Source organism: Polyergus mexicanus, unplaced genomic scaffold (assembly GCF_030449975.1).
Source record: "Polyergus mexicanus isolate NDT 795.1 unplaced genomic scaffold, iyPolMexi1.0 SCAF_19, whole genome shotgun sequence".
Lineage (NCBI taxonomy): Eukaryota > Metazoa > Arthropoda > Insecta > Hymenoptera > Formicidae > Polyergus > Polyergus mexicanus.
Genome location: NW_027223339.1, coordinates 4,395,660 through 4,420,256, shown reverse-complemented (window position 1 = coordinate 4,420,256; position 24,597 = coordinate 4,395,660). Strand labels below are relative to the sequence as shown.

At 29.3% G+C, this 24,597-nt stretch overlaps 2 protein-coding genes across 3 annotated transcripts; one reads left to right on the top strand and one right to left on the bottom strand.

Annotated features, from left to right (window-relative positions):
* The first annotated feature begins 15 nt into the window (after positions 1-15).
* LOC138941613 (myb-like protein U) lies at positions 16-2,478 on the top strand. The gene is made up of 5 exons (XM_070311440.1): positions 16-105; positions 167-287; positions 449-600; positions 951-1,100; positions 1,195-2,478. Exons 1-5 carry the CDS (start codon positions 16-18, stop codon positions 2,476-2,478), a joined length of 1,797 nt encoding a protein of 598 aa, XP_070167541.1.
* A 318-nt stretch (positions 2,479-2,796) lies between these two features.
* On the bottom strand, positions 2,797-24,442 carry LOC138941534 (uncharacterized protein KIAA0513-like). 2 transcript variants are annotated; one of them, XM_070311317.1, is made up of 10 exons: positions 24,172-24,442; positions 14,306-14,580; positions 12,424-12,716; positions 12,204-12,245; positions 7,538-7,639; positions 7,211-7,371; positions 6,758-6,944; positions 5,509-5,731; positions 5,342-5,436; positions 2,797-5,262 (listed from the first exon to the last, which is right to left on the bottom strand). In XM_070311317.1, exons 1-10 carry the CDS (start codon positions 24,172-24,174, stop codon positions 5,198-5,200), a joined length of 1,446 nt encoding a protein of 481 aa, XP_070167418.1. In that variant the 5' UTR covers positions 24,175-24,442; the 3' UTR covers positions 2,797-5,197. The 2 variants fall into 2 exon arrangements, with proteins under 2 accessions (XP_070167418.1, XP_070167419.1); XM_070311318.1 differs by lacking the exon at positions 12,204-12,245 and having other exon boundaries at positions 2,798-5,262; positions 24,172-24,440.
* Between the last annotated feature and the right edge of the window lie 155 nt (positions 24,443-24,597).

The window sequence follows — 24,597 nt, the reverse complement described above, 5'->3', positions numbered from 1 at the left end:
GTGGCTACGTCGAGCATGAGCAACAAGATCGAATACTTGGTGAAGTATTCAGTTGCACCTCCGCCAAGCAGAGATTATTACGGTCTAAAGATTTTTCAAGACGAAGTACTGATGAAATTAACGTCATCCGTTTTTCTTTTATGTCTGTAACATCTCATATTTTTAGGTGATTCTGTACTTGTGGAAAATCTCTCACGGACCACATAAAGCACCGATCGTACGTCGTGCCAAGCTTATCGAATTCAATCAAGAGAAATCCTTGCAGGACGAAATACGTTACGGATTTGGTGAGGCATTTGACTTTAAATGATGCTTATCGTATCCACCAGCAGATTATAAAACTTCGCGATATTATTTTATAAGAATAAGACTGTGCTGTGAAAGTTAGATTTTATTTAAAGTGATCTTTTTATTGTGATAATTTTACTAAGCACTTCTAACACTACAGGTAAACATTTGTTAAAATACGTGAAAAATATTGCCGAAGGAAATAGAAATACTCTTTTGACTTTACCCAAAAATTTAATCGGAAGAATTTCAAGATATTTAAAATTCACGGATATTATCAAATTATCCTCATTATCGCACGTCGCCCGCGAGGTAAAAGAAATATTAACAGAATTAGAGTGATATTTTATTTTCGTTCTGCTTCTATTTTCTTTAGATTATAAGATAGCAGAAGTTTTCTGCTATCTTAACAAACATGAAGATTGCCATTAATGCCATTAATAAAACTGAATTGTGCATTCTTATTAATTATTATAATACATTTAATTATTATATTGTTTTTATATAGTGATTTTTTTAAAATTTATTAAAATAAAAAATAAGATTTAAAAGAAAGAAAAAAAAATTTTATATTATATTTATGTATTATATTCTTGTATAATAATCATATTATACTATGTATATATATATATTCATTTGTCTAATAGATTGTATTTCTTCAGGTATTCAACACCGATTCAATCTGGCAGATACTCTACAAAAGAGACATAAAAGTCAAACTTAGCCTGGAGGAAAGAGAGAAGACTAAGGTCTATGGTTGGAAGCAACTGTACAAAGATAGACAAATGCAGATGTCCATGAAAGATCAAAAAGTACGAAGCGATGAAAGAGAGACATTAATAATAAATAAAAATTTGATTTCGGTTTGATAAAGATATATAATAAATATATATCTTTTTTTTTCAGAATCTTCGAATTCCGATGAAACTTACAAATGATGTAGTAAAAACTAATAAATTATTACTGCGACCCACACGTACATACACAAACACCAACGATGCATCTAAATCTATCTCGAAAACAACTTCAATCACAAATATCATACCGAAGAAACGCGCACAGTCTTCTAGCATAAATCTCGTAACAATTCCAATTCCCAAAACGATGTCCGATACTCGATTTCAGACGAATATAAAGAACGAGAAATCTATTTCACGAAAAAAGAATGTGGGAAATACTAATCCTGCGTTTAACGTAAATGAGAAACATGTTAAAAAGGAAAATTTCGTCGCATCGAAAACAATTACAAAACGGGAAATTAAAAATCTTTCCAAATGTGACGAATTATCTGACGAACAACAGAATAAATCGGAAAAGTGTTTTAATAAAATCGATAATACCAGCAATAGAAAATCGATAGCATTATCACAGGAAAGCAAATTAAAATCCAATACTTCTAAAATGTTCTTTTCTAAGAATACTGTGGGAAATGCCAAATCATCTTCAAATTTAACGCAAAATCCTCATAACAGAACTCGATCAAAGACGAAGACCAAGCCTAAGAAGAAAATAACCGCGACTAAGTCTGAAATATTTAACGCCGATGAAGCGTTGTCGGACAACCCTTTCATAGTCGAAGATAGCAATTTTGACCTGGCTGATCTAATCGAAGCGAGCTTGAAAAACATGCGAAGTCCACGGAGTATATTTGATTATGATTTTAGTTGCATACAGCAATCGGATACAACAAAAAAGGACGCTTTGAAGATTAGAAACGAAGTTCAAAGCATCGATAAGTTGAAACAGCTAAAACCTCCCCGAAACAGCTTCATCACAGGTAACTTTTCTAACAAAATGATACGAGGTGGCGAAATTCTCGAGAAGCTTACGGAAAGATCTGAATCCTTTTATGAAACATCTACCGAGTCTCTTGTAAATGATAAAAAATCGGTACCAGATGGAGACAATAAACCCTTATTATTATCCGGAAAATATATGAAAGCTCGGGCAGATCTCCAACAGTCTTTAGATTGGAGACGAAATCCTTCAGTAGCTCCTGAAGATCGATGGGAGTCATATTCGGCCGTAAACTTTAAAAATAAATCTCTCAATACCAAAAATGTCGATAATAGTGATGAGAAGTCTCCTATTTCTCGAGGACTATCAAGAACTTCTTCTCTTTTAAAAATTTCAAACGGTTTGGAAGGTAGAAAGAATATTTTTGCGCATAATTCTAAAATTGTCAAATAATATTTACGAAAATCTGAGAAAACATTGAAATCAACCTAAAAATAATTGGCAAAAATCTTCTTTATATATAATTTTCAGAATTTAGAAAATTCTTATGTGCCAATAATGGTGAAAAATATTTGAGAACTATTATTGAAGATAAATGCTATTTACAAATGCATAGAATAATATTTTCAAATTATCATAAAGGATGACAAATAAATCGATTAATTCTAAAACTTTTTTCCAGAGTTTAAATTAATTTTACTTGCATTTTCAGATACCTATAATTATGTATAAAATTAATCTTAATAATATTTTTATTAATTATTTTCTTTAAACTTTACATATTTTTACATTCTAACATAGATAATAGAGAGGGGATTTTTTTATTAATATATTATTTAAAAACTTTGATGTGATGACAAAATTTATTTAGCTTTAGTATTTGTTGATTTTATATTTTCAAATATCGCAGATAGAGACATATGTAAAATAAAATAGAGCATTGATTTGCATTTGATGATATGTGTTTAGATACAAGCTTTTCTTTTCAAATTATTTACAATGCATGATGTGTGATAACAAGGCATTGGAATGCGCAAACTGTTGATTACAATTAGCTGGCATTCCCTATTAGAGGAACAAGTATTGATATTTTTGTTTAATAATGGAAAAGAAATACTTGCTTACATTTTTGTAAATTCCACTTACACAATGCATAATATTCAGTTATACATCGGTAAATTAATGCAAAGTTATAACTCATAAAGATTCGTGTTTACTACTTTCTAGCAAAGAAGCAATGAAAATATAAAGTAACATCTGTCTATAATTTGCGTTTTTTGTGATTAGCTATATCCCGTAGCAACTAATTTCAGGATATAAAAACGACGAATTTGACTATAAGAATACCGAAAATCTTAATTTTACATTACAGCTAATACTCGATACATTAAAACTTCTTTATATATATGTTAAATGTTGCGATTGGAATAGAATAAAAGAAACTACATATGTAGATAAATAATCGCATATGAATTATAAAATGAGAGATATTTAAGAAAATATGTGTATCGATTCTTGTTTAAGAGTTGCGTAAAATGAGTTTTGATATATCGAGAATCATTCATATATATATATAGGATTGGGAAGTAACGCGTTACTTGTAACGTCGTTACCGTTACAGTTACTTTTTTTTCGGTAACGATCGTTACTTTTTTCTGTTTGTAGCGGTAACGATAACGTCGTTACATTTTTACAGTAACGATAACGAATTAGCCGTTACTTTCATCGTTATTTTTTGCTTCTTTATTATCTTATATCTATTCAATAGATGTATATTTTGAAAAATATTTTGTAGCCTTCTATCATAGGTTGCATTCCGATAGTCACTGCCAGTACTGAAAATCTAGATAGTAACGTAAATTATAGATTTTACAATACTGATAGTGAATATTGGAATACACTCTTAATAATATCAATATTTCTCCTATCAATATTTAAAAACAATATTCGATAAAAAATTTTTGACAAATTTGAAATTTGTAAATTACAATTTAAATTCCTATAAAGATAAGTGTATTAAAAAGTAAAGATATTAACATAAAAAATTAGAATCATTAAATAAGTTTAATATAAAAAACGCTTGCTATATAGAGACTAATTTAGAGTTTTTAATTGTAACATAGATTATTACATTTAATATTGATTATTAAATAATTTTATAATCTAATAGCTTATTTTAGCATTACAAAAAACGAAAAAGTAACGAATCGTTACTTTCCAAGTAACGGTAACGGTAACGCGTTACTTTTTAAAATCAGTAACGAGTAACGGTAACGAGTTACTTTTTACAAAAAGTAACGGTAACCCATACAGCACAGAACATTGCAGCAACATTGCAACATTGCCGCAATGTTGCTACAATGTTGCAATATTGTTGCAATGTTGCTGCAATGTTGCAATATTGTTGCAATGTTGCTGCAATGTTGCAATATTGTTGCAATGTTGCTGCAATGTTGCAATATTGTTGCAATGTTGCTGCAATGTTCTGTGCTGTATGGGAACGGTAACGCGTTTCTTTTATAAAGTAACGTTCCCAATCCTGTATATATATATATATCGAATTATGAATTACGCTCCCTATTAAGGAGAACATTTTTTTCTTTCATTTTGTTGCTTACCATAATAAATTGCACTCAATAAACTACGCTTTGCGATTAAACTGCCAATAATGCAGTTCCACTTTCAAACCTTATTGTCATTTCTGTCCTTAAATTTATCTCATCGCTGCGTGTATTTTTAACGTTTTATTTTGAAATTTATAAATATTCCAAAACGAATTTTTCTCTGTCAGATGTCAATTTCTCTTAATTTTTGTGTAGAATTAATTTCTTAATGCACGAATTTATATATCCGATACGTATAAGAGCTGTTATTTTAGTAAGATATACAATAATATATGCTTCTCATAATTTTTAAGGCGCGCGAATCTGTGCAAGACTTGGATCTCAGAAATTGACGTGTACAGTGTCAAATGCGGCGTAAGATTCAACAAATGTTGATTTTCATCAACAATATTAACAAGATTTCGTTCGTAATTGACTTCGCCGCTTTTTCGATCTTATAAAGATGATACAATTACTTCCTTTTTTTTTAATATTTTCAAGAAGAAATATTAGATAAATTTCTTCTTAAAAGTATTTTCGAAATCGATCTTATTCGCACTCAAATTAAACTACCGCCATGGCTCGGTCTCGTCAAACATTCGATCTATGTTATCTCGCAACATCTTCTCTTGTTCTGCAAAAACGAAATATGAAAAATATCTGTATTATTCTAAATTCGCAATCCTAAAACGCATCGTATCATGAATAATTACCTTTGGTTAAATTCGCAATGATGCATTGTTTTCGGAGAAACTCCATGCATAAAGCTCGTGACAGGCCAAAAGCGTGCATGTTGCAAGTAAAGGTCCTGTTAGATGAAAAAGATGAATAAAATAATCCGATACTTCGTAAAACGTAAATTAAATATCAATAGAGTTACCCTAACTGTCCGAATACAATGTTTGCTTGAAACTTTCGATCTTCGGCGGCGATGCATTCCTGATCTAAGGATTTCGGTCGAGGCGGTACCGGTCTTGAGGCTCGTTCACATTGAACCGCATCGAAAAACGCAGCCGTCCAAAATCTCATGGACGTCCATATCGGTTGAACGCGTAAATGCGTATATAAATATTCACGATAGGGCTCTAACCCAGGAACTTCGACTAAAAACATAAGTAGTAGTTGATATGAATGTACAGATCTTTGCCAAATATATGGATATAATAAATTATGATTAGTCCAATTAAAGCAAGCAAAATTCACAAATTAAAAAATGCATGCAGTAATAATTTTGATAATTTAGTAATAATCACATTTTACTATTTATTACAATTTAATAAAAAAGAAATTGTATGATTTGCACTATACGTTTTTTGATTATTCAGTTAATATACCAATAAGTAAAAAGAGAAAATAAATACAATAATTAGAGTATCATCTTAATCATTATATGCATTTGATATAATTCTTTTGTTTATAATATTTTCTATATTATAATATAAAAACTACGATATATTATAATCTCTTTTAGATATGATATATATTATAATTATTTTATCCATTATATACAGGGTGTTAGAAAAGTCTGGAAACAGTCAAATAACTCGAAAACGAAACTTTTCTGAGAAAAATGTTTCCAACCAAAGTTGTAGAGCTCTAAGTGGCGCATTATATAATAATATTAGTATGACCTTGAATAGCACCGTCAAGGTCATATAAAAATCACTTCGAATTTTGTTAACGGAACCCCCTATTTTTCATTACATATGCTTGTAGCTTATCTCGAGAGCTTTCCAAAACATTATAATAAAGTATTCTTTTTATTAAATACTTTTTAAGTTATTTTATATTTTAATCTGACATATTTTGATATAAAAAATTTAATATCTCGTAAAATATTCTGTTTATGATAATCTCATCGTAATACTTTTATGTACAGAACAATGAGACAAATCAATTAGTATAAAAAATAATTGTTTTTAAGAAAATTATTTACAATGTATTTTCTTAAACTTTTTTTTTCTTTTTTTTTTACACTAATTGATCATCCATTATATGTATATATTATGTAATTTCTTTATTATAATATTACTATATTATTCTCTTTCTTTTTCAAAAATTTCTATCATTTTAACGTTGTAGAATTTTAATATTATTTACAACTTGTTGTATAGAAAGCTTTTTGTTACCTTCGTGATAAAAAGTGAAGCACATGTTCATGAGACTTTTTGCGGGTGCAAAATCATCCGCCTCGTGACATTCAAACAGAGCGACCGCGAAATGTTGTGCCAAGGAATAGAATGAAGCTTCCGTAACGCAAGCACGCGCTCTTCTCGCATTCACCACTCTGGAGAACCATATTCTTCCCGATTCGGTCTACAAATTTATTATCGCATTTAACCGAACATTTTGAAAAGGATATGCATTGTCTTCCTCCTAATATATCAAGATAATACTTGATTTTATTATTATCTTAAGTCTACATTTTTTCTTACTCGAGGAGTTATATCTAGTCTCTAATTTAAAATATATATTTTAGTTAAATCTCTAGTTAAAATATTATATATATTTTATACGCTTTACTTTAAGATCATGTGTCGCATCAATCGTTATCAAAATGATATATAAAATTTGACACGTACTAAGACCATTTGTCCAAAATTAGCCTTTTGCTCTTGATCGATACTATTAGGTGCGTCAAATAACAGAGGTACGAAAGCCTTCATAAAGTCCGCGGCTGCTTCCTCCGACTGACTATCAGCCGATAAGCTCGAGGCCCAGGACTGAACAGAACCTGATGATCCTGGATAGCGATAATTATATTAATCACATTGCAATACTTTAATTTGCAGCACTGCTGTTTACAATTTCAAATTTATACCAGACTTTTATTTATAGACAATTAAAATTATTTTTCAAGCTCGAATATCTTAAAATTAAAACAGCCCTATAATTAAAATTAAAATTACCTGATCTCTGCCACATTCTACGACCATCCATGTTAGAATCTAAACTAGTGCTGGGTCCATATCCATCTTGATCGCTCGTAGAATCACTACTACAAGGTATGTCTAAAATACAAAAATGCTTTCTGTCAAATATTCTATATAATTTTTAAGGCAACTATAGCTCAACATGTCAAGCAATAGTGCGTCACGCTCAAAAGGGCGACACAAATTTGCAACCCAATCTAATCTAATGTTTCACTGAACAGAGAAACAAACGACAAAGATAAGTTCGCTGGACTACACAACAAAGTGTTTGTCACTCTTGCGTAATTATACAAATGAATTCATCTACTAGTTCCAAATTACTGTTGAGTCACATGAAAACCACATAAACCCGAAACAAAATAAATACCATATACAGGGTGCCCTAGACCACCCGTAAACCCCTTTTCTTTCAAAAACTAAGCATTTTAGAGAAAAATGTTTTAAACAAAAATTGTATGATTTTGAGGGGAACATAAGATGGTGTCATTAGTTTGACCTTGGATGACATCGTTAAGGTCAAGTCAAGGACACCTTTAATTTCTTAAATGGAACTCCCTATTTTTCATTACATATTCTTCTAGCTTATCTCGAAAGCTTTCCAAAATACTATAATAAAGTATTTTTTCATTAAGTACTTTTTGAGTTATTTTATATTTTAATCTGACATATTTTAATATAAATACTAAAATATTTCGTAAAATATTCAGTTTTCGATAATCTTACCGTAAATACAGAATAACGAGACAAATCAATTAGTGCCAAAAAAAAAACAAATAATTATTTAAAAAAATACATAGTAAATAATTTTCTTAAAAACAATTATTTTCTAATTGATTTGTCTCGTTATTCTGTACATAAAAGTATTACGGTAAGATTATCGAAAACTGAATATTTTACGAAATATTTAATTTTTTATATCAAAATATGTTAGATTAAAATATAAAGTAACTCAAAAAGTACTTAATAAAAAAATACTTTATTATAATGTTTTCGAAAGCTCTCGATACAAGTTATAAGAATATGCAATAAAAAATAGGAGGTTCCATGTAAGAAATTAAAGGTGTCCTTGACTTGACCTTAACGATCACATCCAAGGTCAAACCAATGACACCATCTTATGTTCCTCTGAAAACTATACAATTTTTGTTGAAAACGTTTTTCTCTAAAATGCTTAGTTTTTGAAAGAAAGGGGGTGTACGGGTAATCTAGGACACCCTGTATATATATATATATATATATATATATATATATATATATATATATATAAATTATCTATTTATTTGAATATATAATATTCTCTTTGTACTTGTTAAAATTGTAGACAAGTAAAATGTAATCATTTAATTGTATTGTTTTAATTTGTATGAGTATAGGTATTGTCAGAATAGAAATGTTATATACAAATGAGATACTTTACGCTAGAATTATATTTAAAATTACTTACTCAGAGCTACAGTCTTACTATGAATCTTAAAATTTTTATTATTATTATAGAAATATTAATTTCGCGATAGTTTACAGTCAAAATGAGATATGGCAATGCGCGTTTATGACTGCCTCGTTATTACATACGATAAACATTACGTATATGTCTACGCGATATTACTTAACTATTTTCTATCTACGTCCTTATCGATTATGCAATAAATCGCTCGACGTTGCGAAAATAATAGAGGGGTTCAACTGATAACAAATGTGTGTTGATCTATCGCGAAGAACTATTCTATCACGCGGTAGAACTTATTTTTCATCCATGTAAAATAGAGTCCCTTATCGCAAGAAAATGCACGTGGATGCAATCGGGGTGCATAGATGGGTCGCGTGAAGATACGCACACATATACACAGGTAACAACATCTTTACCAATGGATGCAACGTCTGGCAAGAAACTACGAGTGTTCTTTCTGACATGTTCGAATATACAAGAGCCGATATGTACGTAATATGTCCAAGAGAAAAGTGTCGTTGTTTTAAATCATCTTAATTATCAGGTGTACAAATAAGTTTCCGCCGTTTGACAAAAGTTGGCGCCACCAGTAAGTTATGGTCCTTATCGTAAGATTGGACATCAGTCAATAACATAACCTTAAAATATTAGTGATTTTTTATCAGTATAATATATTCTTTTGTGTGCGAAAATGTCGAGTTTTGAGCCGAATAAGCGTCATTTGCGGGAACTTTTGATTTACTTCTTCAATTTGAAGAAATCTGCAGCTGAGGCGTATCGATTGCTTGTAGAAGCATATGGTGAGGCTGCCTTAAGTGAGAGAAGTTGTCGTGAGTGGTTTTAAAAGTTTAAGAACGATGAATTTGACATCGAAGACAAAGAACGTAGCGGAAGGCCGAAAGTGTATGAAGACGCGGAATTGGAAGCATTATTAGATCAAGATTCGTGCCAAACGCAAGAACTTGCACTTACATTGGGAGTGACTCAAAACATTAAGTTCCGTTCTTTCATAATAAATGCCCAATTTTTGATAAAAAACGGCAGAAACTTATTTGTACACCTAATTAAAAAAAAAAAAAAAAAAAAAAAAAAATTGAAGAAGTTCATTATAATCAGATAGCTTTCCTTTTAACATTTAACAGATTAATATGTTACAATAAATATAATGTCATAAACTCAATGTAACATGTCATATATAATGCAAATTAGTATTTTTTTTCTTCTCTCTCTCTCTCTCTCTCTCGATTTCTTAGCATCCGTTTCATAATTAAAATATCTGCATTGTAAATGCATCTTTATTACGTTAATGATATGTAAAGCAAATGTCGATATTACAAAATTGATTATATTGTATAAGCTTTGTAAGTTTCTAATTTTTATTTTATCTAGTTTTTATTTATACTTTTTATAATTTACATGACGAGAAGCTAAAGTAAATTAAATTTTAATTTACTTAAATAAGACTTGCATCATGATATATTGAATTACGAAAATTGTGTGTGTGTATGTGTGTGTGTATGCGTGTGATATTTCTAGGTCAAATCGTTCGAACTCTTATCAGAATCGATCCGTGGATATTCGAACACTGGGTTACCCGTATTGATTGCACTAGTATTCACTAATCACATCTAGCGGAGGAAGTTTGGAAGATCGGGCACGTGATAACCCATACAGCACCGAAAGATTGCAAAAACGTTGCATAGATCTTACATTGAAACATTGTAATATTGCATAGAAGTTGCGAAATGTTTCTGCAATGTTACTGCAAGCCTGCGGCAACGTTGAAATATCCGCCCTCAGAAATATTTCAGTGTAAGACTACAGTAATGTTACGGTGCAATGTATTTGTAATATTTAAATACATTGCTACAAATGTGCAAAACGCTTCAAATTTAATACATGAACTTTGAGAACATATAAAAACATCCAAGAGAGATAAGAAAAAAAATTGTGAATTTACGCAATTACAACGAGTTTTTCTCGTCTCTCTTGGATGCCTTTATATATTCTCCAAGTTTATCTATTAAATTTGAAGCATTTTGCATATTAAAAAATTATTATCAAATTTTTGCTTTTATATAAAAATGGGAACTATTAAACAAATTTCTGTTCTCTAATTAACATCGCTATTTTATAAATTATTTACAAGTTTAAGAAATTGATAATGATTAAATAATTTAATTCATAAAAATTAAAATTTTATTTATATAAATATTAAACTCCATATCTTAAGTAGACAATAAACGGATAATTTTAACTTTTTTCGAATAATTATTTGTCCGATTTCTGAACACTCAATTCAATATCTGAATTTCCTGTGTTGGGATTGTATCAGACAAATTAATCTGATAAAAATAGTTATTATACCTTTAATATTACTAACCGCTTTTTGCAAGCTTTATATAACCATCGTGATTAAAACTTAAATACGGGATAGATAACGCAACGCGCGCCGCATAGTTAAGTAAACGAACGAAGTAGCGATTATCAAAAACTGTCTTTTGTAATGTTTTTGAAATGTCGCTGTAACATTCTCATGAAATATTACAATTCCATATTCCAATAATGTCTCAACAATATTACATTGCAACTTGCAAGATTGTAACATTGCTGCAATGTAATTGCAATGTTCTGTGCTGTATGGGAAGGAATGCTTACGATAACATCAAAGTATCGAGAGTTTGTTTAGATTATATATATATATACACATACATATTATATATATATATATACACATACATACATACATATATATTTCAAATGTTGATAAAAAAATAATTTTACATTGTTTTAGATCTTCTGTATATGGAAGAGAAGAATTAAGTCGGAACTAAACGATTAATTGATATTAATTATACGATTAATTGATATTTCATCGTCATTAGAAACTAATAATTTCTATGAAGTATATTTTTTTAACGTTAAGAAAAAAAATACCATACATGTATTTAAAAAAAATATATAAATTATTTGCATTCATCTTACTTTTTCCATAAATATTGCAGATATTGTAAATCAATTTTTTAAATTAATTTTCAAGAGTATATCAAATAATATTGATTAACACTTGAATATATGGCTGGAATATATACAAGTATCGATACTTTAAACTGAAGCATCCCTAGTGTAGTACACTGAGGAGACTCGCGGGTGAGATCAAAGGGACAGTCCACACTGACTGATTGTTACATTTACCTAAACGGAAAACAATCGTCTGATAGCGGGTCGGCGCCCTCGCTTCGTGAAAAGAAAGAAGAATACAGCACATTATTTCCATCCGAGTCTCGATAACTGCATATTCGCGACAATCACGAGCGAGAGAAAGATAGCGACCATCGTCGAAGAGGGTGAGAGTCATCGACTCCGACTCGTTCGACGTTCGTCGCGGATAACTAGAGGCGAGGAGACTAATCACCTGCTCTGTAATTCAACTTCTCGTAAGGATCGGGCCCGGTCGCTTTAATGTCCTGCTCTTGAAGAGGCTCTATACTTTCCTGGCTGTCCCGATCAGGACTGATATCCTGATTGACCTCTTGTTCCGTTCGGCTCTCTTGCTTTTTATTCGAGACCGATCTCGAAGACGCTATCTCCTCGTACGTCATTCCGGGCGGATACTTCCGTGTTCTGGAAAGATTGCCGGTTACTTGTCGTTCCAATTTATGCCGCGCTATTGCCTCATAATCCTCGTAAGATAATCCCGCGCCAAATCTAAAGGAGATATTGCGTGTCAGAACGTAAATTATTCATGAGAAACAAATATTACGATATTATCATCGCAGACGACTCTAAATCCATACTATAGTGTGCACGATGTATAATCGTATGTTAATACAATATATACATATAGTTGCATGTACAATTAAAATTTACACACGCATGCATATTACAGCAAAATTTGAATTTACGTTATAGCAAAATTATAATATACAGGGTGTGCCATTTTAAAGGACCCACTCAAATATCTCAGAAACACTGCGTTAAATCGAAAAATGTTTCAAACAAAAGTTGTGTGGCTTCAAGGGGGCCATAAGACGGTGACAATTATTTGACCTTGGAAAATCATTTGAAGGTCATGTGATGGTCAACTTTAAAATCTTACATGGAAATCCACATTTTTTATTTAGTATTCTTGTAGCTGACATCGAGAGCTTTCCAAAATGCTATAATAAAGTATTTTTTTATTAAGTACTTTTTGAGTAATTTTATATTTTAATCTGACATATTTTGATATAAAAAATTAAATATCTCGTAAAATATTTAGTTTTCGATAATCTTACCGTAATACTTCTATGAACAGAATAATGAGACAAATCAATTAGTATAAAAAAAAATTGTTTTTAAGAAAATTATTTACAATGTATTTTTTTAAACAATTATTTGTTTTCTTTTTTGGTATTAATTAATTTGTCTTATTATTCTGTACATAGAAGTATTACGGTAAAATTATCGAAAACTGAATATTTTACGAAATGTTTTATTTTTTATATCAAAATATGTCAGATTAAAATATAAAATAACTCAAAAAGTACTTAATGAAAAAATACTTTATTATAGTGTTTTGGAAAGCTCTCGATGTCAGCTACAAGAATACTGAATAAAAAGTGGGGGTTTCCATTTAAGATTTTAAAGTTGACCTTCACATGACCTTCAAATGATTTTCCAAGGTCAAATAATTGTCACCATCTTATGGCCCCCTTGAAGCCACACAACTTTTGTTTGAAACATTTTTCGATTTAACGCAGTGTTTCTGAGATATTTGAGTGGGTCCTTTAAAATGAGACATCCTGTATCTCTATCTATATATATATATATGTATCGGTTTTATACAATATTAACTAGCATATATAATTAATCTTCTAAGGAAATCAATTTTTTTAAATTACAAATATAATGAAAAATATGAAAAAGTATAATAAATCTAATATAAGAAAAAATTATTAGAGAAAAGTAAAAAATCGTTTTATATATTATAAATATAATGTTTCTGAGATATAAGTATATATCATATATCTATAAAATGAGAAATATATTTAACAGATAAATTAGAGAAATATACTTGACAATAAATTAGAAAAAAAATACTTGAGAAAAATTTATACACATTTTATTAATTCAGAAACTCATTTTGACGACAAACAAGAAACGTTAGTTTAATCAATAAAACTTGTATTAGATTCTACTTTATAGAATAACCAAGTTTATGCAGTTTCAGCATCCGCATGCTTAACGCGTATGCTCTTACACTAATTGTTGTTAATTGTTGTTGATATTTGGGATAACAAAACGCGTGCTTATACCTCGGAAGCCTCAGTTTCCGCCGTCCTAATCGCTCCTCTGGCTTGACAGCCTGCGGTAACGCTTGCGGCGACGAGGGTGGCGATGAAGGGGTTGTAGTCAATTCACTTTCCTCTAAACTGCTACTAAGAGCGGATCCTATTCTATTCCCTAGGCCTTGAAGATACTCTCCGCTTCCTCCCAGAGCGGATCGCACGGATCTGAGAGCACCTCTGGTACGTCCAATTAACGATCCTCCTCCATTGGATGGTAAAGCCGTTGTAACGTCTACCATGTTCTGAAATAAATACGTATCATAATTAACCTGTAAGCTCTGTATCTTCAAGAATCATTTAGCAATACTATCGATATCGGGACAGCAAACTTTCCATATTTATGTGTTATTTTTATTTAATCATCAATACGTATTTAGGATTACGTATAATAACATGCAAGAAATATAAATGTAAATGAAATTAAAGATTAAGAAATAAATTGTTAAGTACGTATAATAGATATTGATCGAGACTGATTGAGATTAACAATACGTACTGCGGATTTTGAAACACAAATATTCATCATATATTTGCAATTTTAATTAAATCAACAGTGTGTTTCACGACGTAAATAGATTAAGTCTAAAATAATAATACGGAATGTATTGTTAAATTAATATAAAGTCTCTGATTCAATTTTTGTTTTATCAGAAACTTATATGTAAAATAAAATATTTTACAAAACCTTGTTATCGCATAAGGTAAAGAGAAAATAAAAACTGCTGTTACGTAAAAATTTTTTGAAAACATAATTTCTGTCCTCTCGTATCATAAATAAAGAGAATAGAACAAGTTTCTCTTCATACCATAAATTTGAAAACAAAGATATTATGTTTTATGAAAACTTTTTAAAAATATACCAATAATAAATATATCAATTAAAACTATTGCTATTAAAAATATAGCAGTTAAAACTATTGCTCTCTTACGTAATGTAACGATGTATTATTAATTTATTTCATACGTTATAAAATTTTAACGAGGAGAGAAATTATGTAATAATCTGAGTGCACTCGACAAATCTCGTTTGATTGCTAACCATGAAAGGGTTTCTAATTCGCTGTAGCAGTTTATGCCGATTGTGCATTTCTGCAAAGCAATTTGCGAAACGTGACCTATCTCGCCGACTATATAGCCTCCGCACAAAATGAATAAGGCTGAAAGTAATCTCAGATAAGAGGTATATAAGCTTCATTTCCAATGTATATAGGCCATTGCGCCCGCCTACTCATCTATGCATTCATGTACGCATGTATGCGTAAAGTGATAACGATGAATCGTGATAAAAATAATATTAACAATTTGAAATTATTTTTACATTTATTTAAAAGTTTATTTTGCAATTATAATAAAAAGAAATAAAAAATGTTTGGTTAAAAAAAAAACGAAAAGAAATTACGAATGTAAAAAAAAAATAAATTGCAATTTACATTGTGTGTAATTAATAAATACAAGGAGCTATTTTTAATGATAAAATCTTTTTGTATTGGAATGCATTGTGTGAATGTATAGTATATATCTACAATTTTCTTCAATCTTCATGAATATGGAACAATTAATAAAATTCTGTAAATTTAAAAAATAAAATCTAAAATTCTGTTAATTAATCATCAGTGATGCTGTCATTTGAATTTTTTGCGCTAGTAAAAAGTTGATATAAAAACAAGATAATAAGATATTTTTCAAGTAATTAATAATAATTTATGTTATGTTATTTTTATGTCAGCTATATTAGCGTAAAGAATTAAAAATGACAGTACTGGTGATTAATCGACAGAATCTTAGACTTTCGTTAACCGTTCTATTTCCGAGGAGATTGAATAAAATCATCGTATGTTTTTTAAAAAAGGATTTTAATTAAGATGCAAAAGTTATATCGATAGGCATTAAACTGTGTTTAATGCCTATCAATATAACTTTTGCATCTTAATTAAAATCCTTTTTTAAAAAACATACGATGATTTAACACAGTGATAAACACAGTCTAAATACAGTTTGCGCTCGTCCATTCAATCATATACAGGGTGTCCCATTTTAAAAGACCCACTCAAATATCTCAGAAACACTGCGTTAAATCGAAAAATGTTTCAAACGAAAGTTGTGTGGCTTCAAGGGGGCCATAAGATGGTGACAATCATTTGACCTTGGAAAATCATTTGAAGGTCATGTGAAGGTCAACTTTAAAATCTTAAATGGAAATCCCCATTTTTTATTCAGTATTCTTGTAGCTGACATCGAGAGCATTTCCAAAACACTATAATAAAGTATTTTTTTATTAAGTACTTTTTGAGTTATTTTATATTTTAATCTGACATATTTTAATATAAAAAATATTGTAAAATATTTCGTAAAATATTCAGTTTTCGATCATTTTACCGTAATACTTCTATGTACAGAATAATAAGACAAATTAATTAGTGCAAAAAAAAACAAATAATTGTTTAAAAAAATACATTGTAAATAATTTTCTTAAAAACAATTTTTTTTTTATACTAATTGATTTGTCTCATTATTCTGTACATAGAAGTATTACGGTAAGATTATCAAAAACTAAATATTTTACGAGATATTTAATTTTTTATATCAAAATATGTCAGATTAAAATATAAAATAACTCAAAAAGTACTTAATAAAAAAATACTTTATTATAATGTTTTGGAAATCTCTCAATGTCAGCTACAAGAATACTAAATAAAAAATGGGGTTTTCCATTTAAGATTTTAGAGTTGACCTTCATATGACCTTTAAATGATTTTCCAAGGTCAAATAATTGTCACCGTCTTATGGCCCCCTTGAAGCCACACAACTTTTGTTTGAAACATTTTTCGATTTAACGCAGTGTTTCTGAGATATTTGAGTGGGTCCTTTAAAATGGGACACCCTGTATATTACACTATATTGCATGCGACCTTTTCGCATTCATATTATACACCAAAAAGAAGAACACGTGGCATGTCACTAAGAAAGGACATGCCATTTATATCGTGTTCCACTTTTTTTTGTTAGCGTAGTTTTAAGAGGATTTATTTAATGTCGAACTGCTGAAATAAGCAAAATATCACAAATAGATATATAGTGACATTTTAAATTCTGCAATCATTTCTACTTAATGCTGCAAAAAATACATATTGATCTAATATTTAATAAAAAGAAGAAAAATGATGAGAGTAAAACCAATAAAAAATAAAGTAAAAAAATCACGCTGTTAATATCGAAACAATCGTCCATTGTCGACTGGATATGTTAAAGTGAACAGACTTTTATAATTGGCCTACCATATGTTGGTGACCACAAGAGATATAAAATCGGCACGGACATCCTATATAATGGACTATTATTAACCATAGGGTATAAGTTTTTGATAAAACACGATTTTATTTTATACTGGCTACTTGCGTTTGCAGAGATTTTATCTTTACATAATTACGTAATTTATCACATAATATATTAATATATTATCACGCAAAATAATATAAAGGATATAAAATAACGTTAAAAATACATCTTTGAAAATCAATTTTTAATTAATAGAATTAAATAAAAATCTAATTAATAAGTATTACTTAAACAATTCTTATACGCTTATTAAGCTTTTAAAATATAAATATGTTTAACTAGAATGCAGAAAAATATTTGATATTGGAATTGGACAATTAGAATTAATTTTAAATTTATGAAAGAATTGCAAAATCTACTGCTTTTAAAAAGTATTGTACAACTGTTAGACATAAATTTTATAAAATATACAATTCGCACACACACACAAAGATTTATTATATCAAATTTTCGAAATATGATATAATTTGATATTTTTCTTAAATACATTAAAATATTTTTTATTACTCAATGTCTTTTCAAATTTCATTTCTATATGTATATGTTATCCGTATCGATGGATTGTTGAAAATAATCTATAAAATTTTTCAACAATTAATTATTTTATGACACGATTATTTTAGGATAGAATAAGAATTTAATTTAATAACATACGATTTTTAAAAAATATAATTGCGTAAAAATGAAGAGAGAAATATGAAATAAAGAACTGCCGGATGTTACTGTGCAAAAGCCTAAACAAAGCTTTCTGCGTGGCGTCTAAAGATAGATCATCGATTATTCACGTGTCTATGGATGGCAATTCGACGCCGCAAGAATTTTCGATTAATGTGGGCGACGCGAAGGTGGAAGCACGTAATATCGGATAGAGAGAGAGAGAAACAGATGGGGGAGGAGAGAGGGGAAGAGAGGAGATCATGTCAAGAATATAAATATCCAAATATAATCATTGTCTTAATCGTTTTCCCGGGAAAGTTTAATTAATCAATTATTACAACTTTAAATAAATTTAATGAACAAATATTATAGACCATTTTAATATTTACATGCAGAGATATACAGGGTGTCCCATTTTAAAAGACCCACTCAAATATCTCAGAAACACTGCGTTAAATCGAAAAATGTTTCAAACAAAAGTTATGCGGCTTCAAGAGGGCCATAAGATTCTGACAATGATTTGACCTTGGAAAATCATTTGAAGGTCATGTGAAGGTTAACTTTAAAATCTTAAATGGAAACCTCCATTTTTTATTCAGTATTCTTGTAGCTGGCATCGAGAGCTTTCCAAAATACTATAATAAAGTATTTTTTCATTAAGTACTTTTTGAGTTATTTTATATTTTAATCTGACATATTTTGATATAAAAAATAAAACATTTCGTAAAATATTCAGTTTTCGATAATTTTACCGTAATACTTCTATGTACAGAATAATAAGACAAATTAATTAGTGCCAAAAAAAAACAAATAATTGTTTTAAAAAAAATTGTAAATAATTTTCTTAAAAACAATTTTTTTTTTTTTTAATACTAATTGATTTGTCTCATTATTCTGTACATAGAAGTATTACGGTAAGATTATCAAAAACTAAATATTTTACGAGATATTTAATTTTTTATATCAAAATATGTCAGATTAAAATATAAAATAACTCAAAAAGTACTTAATAAAAAAATATTTTATTATAGTATTTTGGAAAGCTTTCAATGTCAGCTATAAGAATACTAAATAAAAAATGGGGGTTTCCATTTAAGATTTTAAAGTTGACCTTTATATAATTAATCTTCAAATAATTTTTCAAGGTCAAATAATTGTCACCATCTTATGGCCCCCTTGAAGCCACACAACTTTTGTTTGAAACATTTTTCGATTTAACGCAGTGTTTCTGAGATATTTGAGTGGGTCCTTTAAAATGGGACACTCTGTATGTATACGATACATTGTATAAAAATATAATATATAATCTTTGATATTCTTTTCTAACAAATTTATATTAAATTGTGCTCGTTTCCGTAAGAGAAAGTTTCAGTATCATTTTTATCGAAAATTTTTTTAAAAATTAAGGTGTTTATTACACATGTAAATTAATTATCGTTAATTATACGTGACTTTTAAATCAAAATATTGTTTAATTGTTGCAATAACTAATGTCATTAATAATTTTAATTCAAAATGTGCATTAAAAGTTTAAAGCACAAGCTGTTAAAGAATTTATCTTAATATTATGAAAATTGAATGCTTGTTTGAAAGCTTTCTTGAAAGCTCCAATTCTTTTGAATAAGATACATTAATCAAATAATCAAATAAGTAATATCAAATAAAACGATTATGATTGAAATATTAAATTATAAAATCATAAAACTAATAAATATATTACTTTAATTTTTATAACTGATTATGCGTATCCAATAGAGATTTAATATACAAAGTTCTGATCTAAGATGACAAGGAATAATATATCATATTTATACTAGAGATAGCACACGTACATATACACAAAACATATCTTTGATATAAAAGATAAAAAAAATGTTATAAGATGTAAGATTAAATATGTTAATATATTACGTACTCATATAAAATTTTGTAATTTTTTTACATAAAACTTATGATAAGCGAAAATTGTATAGAATATTGCAAGGTTCGACGATCGGCGAGTAAACCAACAGATAGCAAACAAATATCAAAGAAAAACGCAATACATCCCAGACAGCACAAGGATGTCCTTAGGACATCCAAAGGGCATCCAGGACATACATATAGGATATCCTCAGGATATCCCATTGTAATCCTCAGATCTCCTCTGGATGTCCTGAGGAAGAGTAAATGATAGCCGTATATTAACCTCTGGAGAATCCAGGGAGATCCTGTGGAACATCCTAAGGATTTTTATAGGATATGTTAGGGATATTTTTTGTATGTTTCAAGGAGCAAATTTTAATATTTAAATATAAATTAAAATTATGTTTTGTTATTTACTGCCAATATTAAAAATCTAATATTAAAAATAGTTCACCGTTCTTTAATATTTAAGGCTTTCGTGCTGTACATGAATATTTTAGGTTTGGCTCCCGGGTTTGAGTTGTGTAATATTTTCTAAACAATCCAATATCTGAATTCCCTATGTTGGGATTGCATCAAAAATTGAACTGATAGAAAATAATTACATTCGTAATTTCCTGTCAGTTGCTCTTTGCAAGCTTTATATAATTCTCATGACCAAATCTCAAATACGAGTTCGCGTGTCGCATAGCGGTAAACCAACGAACTAGCGGTTGAATACTATTGTTTGTAAAATTTTTGGAATGTTGCGAACGGTAACATTTCTCATGAAATATTAAATAAATAATAATTTTGGATATATGAAAATGTGCGCATCAAATTCAATTATTAATATTAAACGAAATTAATGTTAACAATTAATTGCACATGTATATGTCCTCTGGAAATCCAAAAGACCTCCAATATAATAGACAGGGCAGATATATCCTACAGACATCCAGGGGTTATCCAGTGGACATTTATAGGACATTAATACTTATTATAATACTTAAGATTTCTAAATTATATTAAATAGCCGACACAACTAAAAATAATTATGTATGCATATTAAATTTTTATAAATATATTTATAATAATATATCTTAAAACATCCTACAAATGTCCTGAACCGTCCTGGACATATTCAGGATGATCCTGAGGATGTTTTGTGCTGTCTGGGATTGAATAAGCGGATTATGCGAGAGTGAATGATAAAGCATGTGGGCGACTGTAGTTCACACAAGTAGTGGCACACAACTGCAATGCAGCGTTATCTATATTATGCAGCTCTACGCTATGCTAGATGTGCTTACTTGCGTGCGGACATTTTCATTGTATGTACAATAACAAGAGAGAAAAAAGAAAAGGCGTCTATCTGCGTTTATATATGTGTCATGTGACAGTAAATACAAAGATACGAATCACAGATGCAAATGCGATCTGTTATTTAGAAATATTAATGGCGAATGCGTCGAATTAAATAGAGAGAGAGAGAGAGAGAGAGAGAGAGAAGTGTAACATAACTGCATCCATCATAATAAACGACTGTTTTATCGTTGTCTGACGGGCGCCTCATTATCACAAGGTGAAACATGATTTAATATATTATATATTCCACATATAAAACAAACATCGCAAAAGTATCAAATGGAAAGTCACTAGCGAGTCACTAAAGTCACTAATCATGAATATCGCGACAGTGAATTGACACTGAACAATCATGTTGTCTAAAAAGGCAAACTCCTTGCATTACCGCTTCAAAATATTTTAAATGCGATTTTACATATAATCCTCTTATTCTCTCTCAACTCTCGAAAACTATTCTTCATTATTTCGCGCAGTGATATACATATACTTGCATCGCTCTCTTTACAAGTGCGAAAACAAATATCTCTCTAGTAGTTATCGCATAAAATGCTTTTAAAACATATACAATTTAATACCTTTTTATGAAAGAAATATTGCATGCAACTTCTTATGTTAACGAATGTATTTATATTAACAGCTGTTACTTAAGAATCTATGTATTAGAATCAAATTAAATTCCTACAAATGCTTATATTTCAGATAATTTTTACATAATTATAATGCTATGTGTAATTAATATAAAAAAAATCATAATTTTTGCTTATCAATTATTGTTAGAGCAATCAATCAAAAATTAAATTATTAAAAAGTTGGACAGAAATTATATAATTGTGTGACACACAAATGTTCTCGTCAAAATATACAACTTTCACCGTATATCGCATGCTATCGATTCTGTTATCAACGAAAAGCAATTTAACGCGTACGCGACTTATCATGCTATTTCAACATATACATATGTTAAAACATATATCTACAATATTCTTTTAATTAATTATCTATATCATTAAATATTAAAATATCAGAATAATAATAATTAGATAGCAATAGAAGCATCGAGAAGCAGCGACAAATTGTTGTTTAATCATTTTTTTAAAATAATAAAGTTTAAAAACAAAATGACCACAAGTTTAAAATATTGTTATCTATTAAAAAAAAACAATTATCAAAAAGTTTTTAAATAACCGATCCTAATTTTTGATGAAGAAATAAAAACATTGCTAATAGTAAAATGTTCCAAATTTTTACACAGATATTCTTTCCAAAAAATAATTGAAAGCAAGATAATGTAACATTGAATAGAAAACGTTAGAAAGCAGTCAATATTTTGCAAGTTGTAGTTACCCATACAGCACCGAAAGATTGCAAAAACGTTGCATAGATCTTACATTGAAACATTGTAATATTGCATAGAAGTTGCGAAATGTTTCTGCAATGTTACTGCAAGCTTGCGGCAACGTTGAAATGTCCGCCCTCAGAAATATTTCAATGTAAGACTACAGTAATGTTACGGTGCAATGTATTTGTAATATATAAATACATTGCAACAAATATGCAAAACGCTTCAAATTTAATACGTAAACTTTGAGAACATATAAAAACATCCAAGAGAGATAAGAAAAAAGATTGTGAATTTACGCAATTACAACGAGTTTTTCTCGTCTCTCTTGGATGCCTTTATATATTCTCCAAGTTTATCTATTAAATTTGAAGCAATTTGCATATTAAAAAATTATTATCAAATTTTTGCTTTTATATAAAAATGGGAACTATTAAACAAATTTCTGTTATCTAATTAACATCGCTATTTTATAAATTATTTACAAGTTTAAGAAATTGATAATGATTAAATAATTTAATTCATAAAAATTAAAATTTTATTTATATAAATATTAAACTCCATATCTTAAGTAGACAATAAACGAATAATTTTAACTTTTTTCGAATAATTATTTGTCCGATTTCTGAACACTCAATTCAATATCTGAATTTCCTGTGTTGGGATTGTATCAGACAAATTAATCTGATAAAAATAGTTATTATACCTTTAATATAACTAACCGCTTTTTGCAAGCTTTATATAACCATCGCGATTAAAACTTAAATACGGGATAGATAACGCAACGCGCGCCGCATAGTTAAGTAAACGAACGAAGTAGCGATTATCAAAAACTGTCTTTTGTAATGTTTTTGGAATGTTGCTGTAACATTCTCATAAAATATTACAATTCCATATTCCAATAATGTCTCAACAATATTTCATTGCAACTTGCAAGATTGTAACATTGCTGCAATGTAATTGCAATGTTTTGTGCTGTATGGGTAAATAGCACAAGCGCAGCTGTCAAAACAGACGATGTTCTCTCGTTATTATTCTGTAAATTATTTTACAGTAAAGAATATTTCTCCTGAAGATGACACATTCCCGATATATAAATACTTTTTTCAAAGATTATTACTAAAAATAATACAATAATAAATAAATAGAAAAATTTTATAAAATAGGCCAATATATAATCTATCGAAACGCATCTTTTCTCGCGAGTTAATGAATTGAGCTTTGATATATTTTTTAATAAATCGAATACCATGCAGGGATGAAGCCCCAAGATCACAAATGATCACTGTCGCCCTCGCAAAATCTTGGTAAACACGTGCAACACTGCTCTTGACATACTACTACGGACTTGCACTATCTCGAGCTTCGCAGTTGCTTCGGCTTCAGGGACTATTCGCACGTAACGTTATATGTTACCCCTCCAGTATGCGATCGGATAATAAACGCGCATGCGTTTATCGCGATCAATACAATGCCTCGATTTACCAGCATGTTAATTAAGTCCAACACTGATGAAATTCACTATCGTGTATGCACTGGCAGTCGGTACCATGCCAGCTGACAATGAATATATCTTTTGTATAGCATATGTTTTAATATATTTGTAATATATTATAAAATGAGATCTCTATACTTGCAATTAATTTAGTACAAACATTTGTTATCTCACATGTTT

What these genes read in the sequence shown, in the direction of transcription:
- LOC138941613 (XM_070311440.1), top strand. Translation starts at nt 16, where the DNA reads ATGAGCAACAAGATCGAATACTTGGTGAAGTATTCAGTTGCACCTCCG. An exon ending in TAAAGATTTTTCAAGACGAA is followed by an intron (nt 106 to 166) that starts GTACTGATGAAA and finishes TCATATTTTTAG; the next exon opens with GTGATTCTGTACTTGTGGAA. An exon ending in CGAAATACGTTACGGATTTG is followed by an intron (nt 288 to 448) that starts GTGAGGCATTTG and finishes CTAACACTACAG; the next exon opens with GTAAACATTTGTTAAAATAC.
- LOC138941534 (XM_070311317.1), bottom strand. An exon ending in GACGATTGTTTTCCGTTTAG is followed by an intron (nt 7,640 to 12,203) that starts GTAAATGTAACA and finishes TTTGTATTTTAG; the next exon opens with ACATACCTTGTAGTAGTGAT. An exon ending in CATTGCGAATTTAACCAAAG is followed by an intron (nt 5,263 to 5,341) that starts GTAATTATTCAT and finishes TCGTTTTTGCAG; the next exon opens with AACAAGAGAAGATGTTGCGA.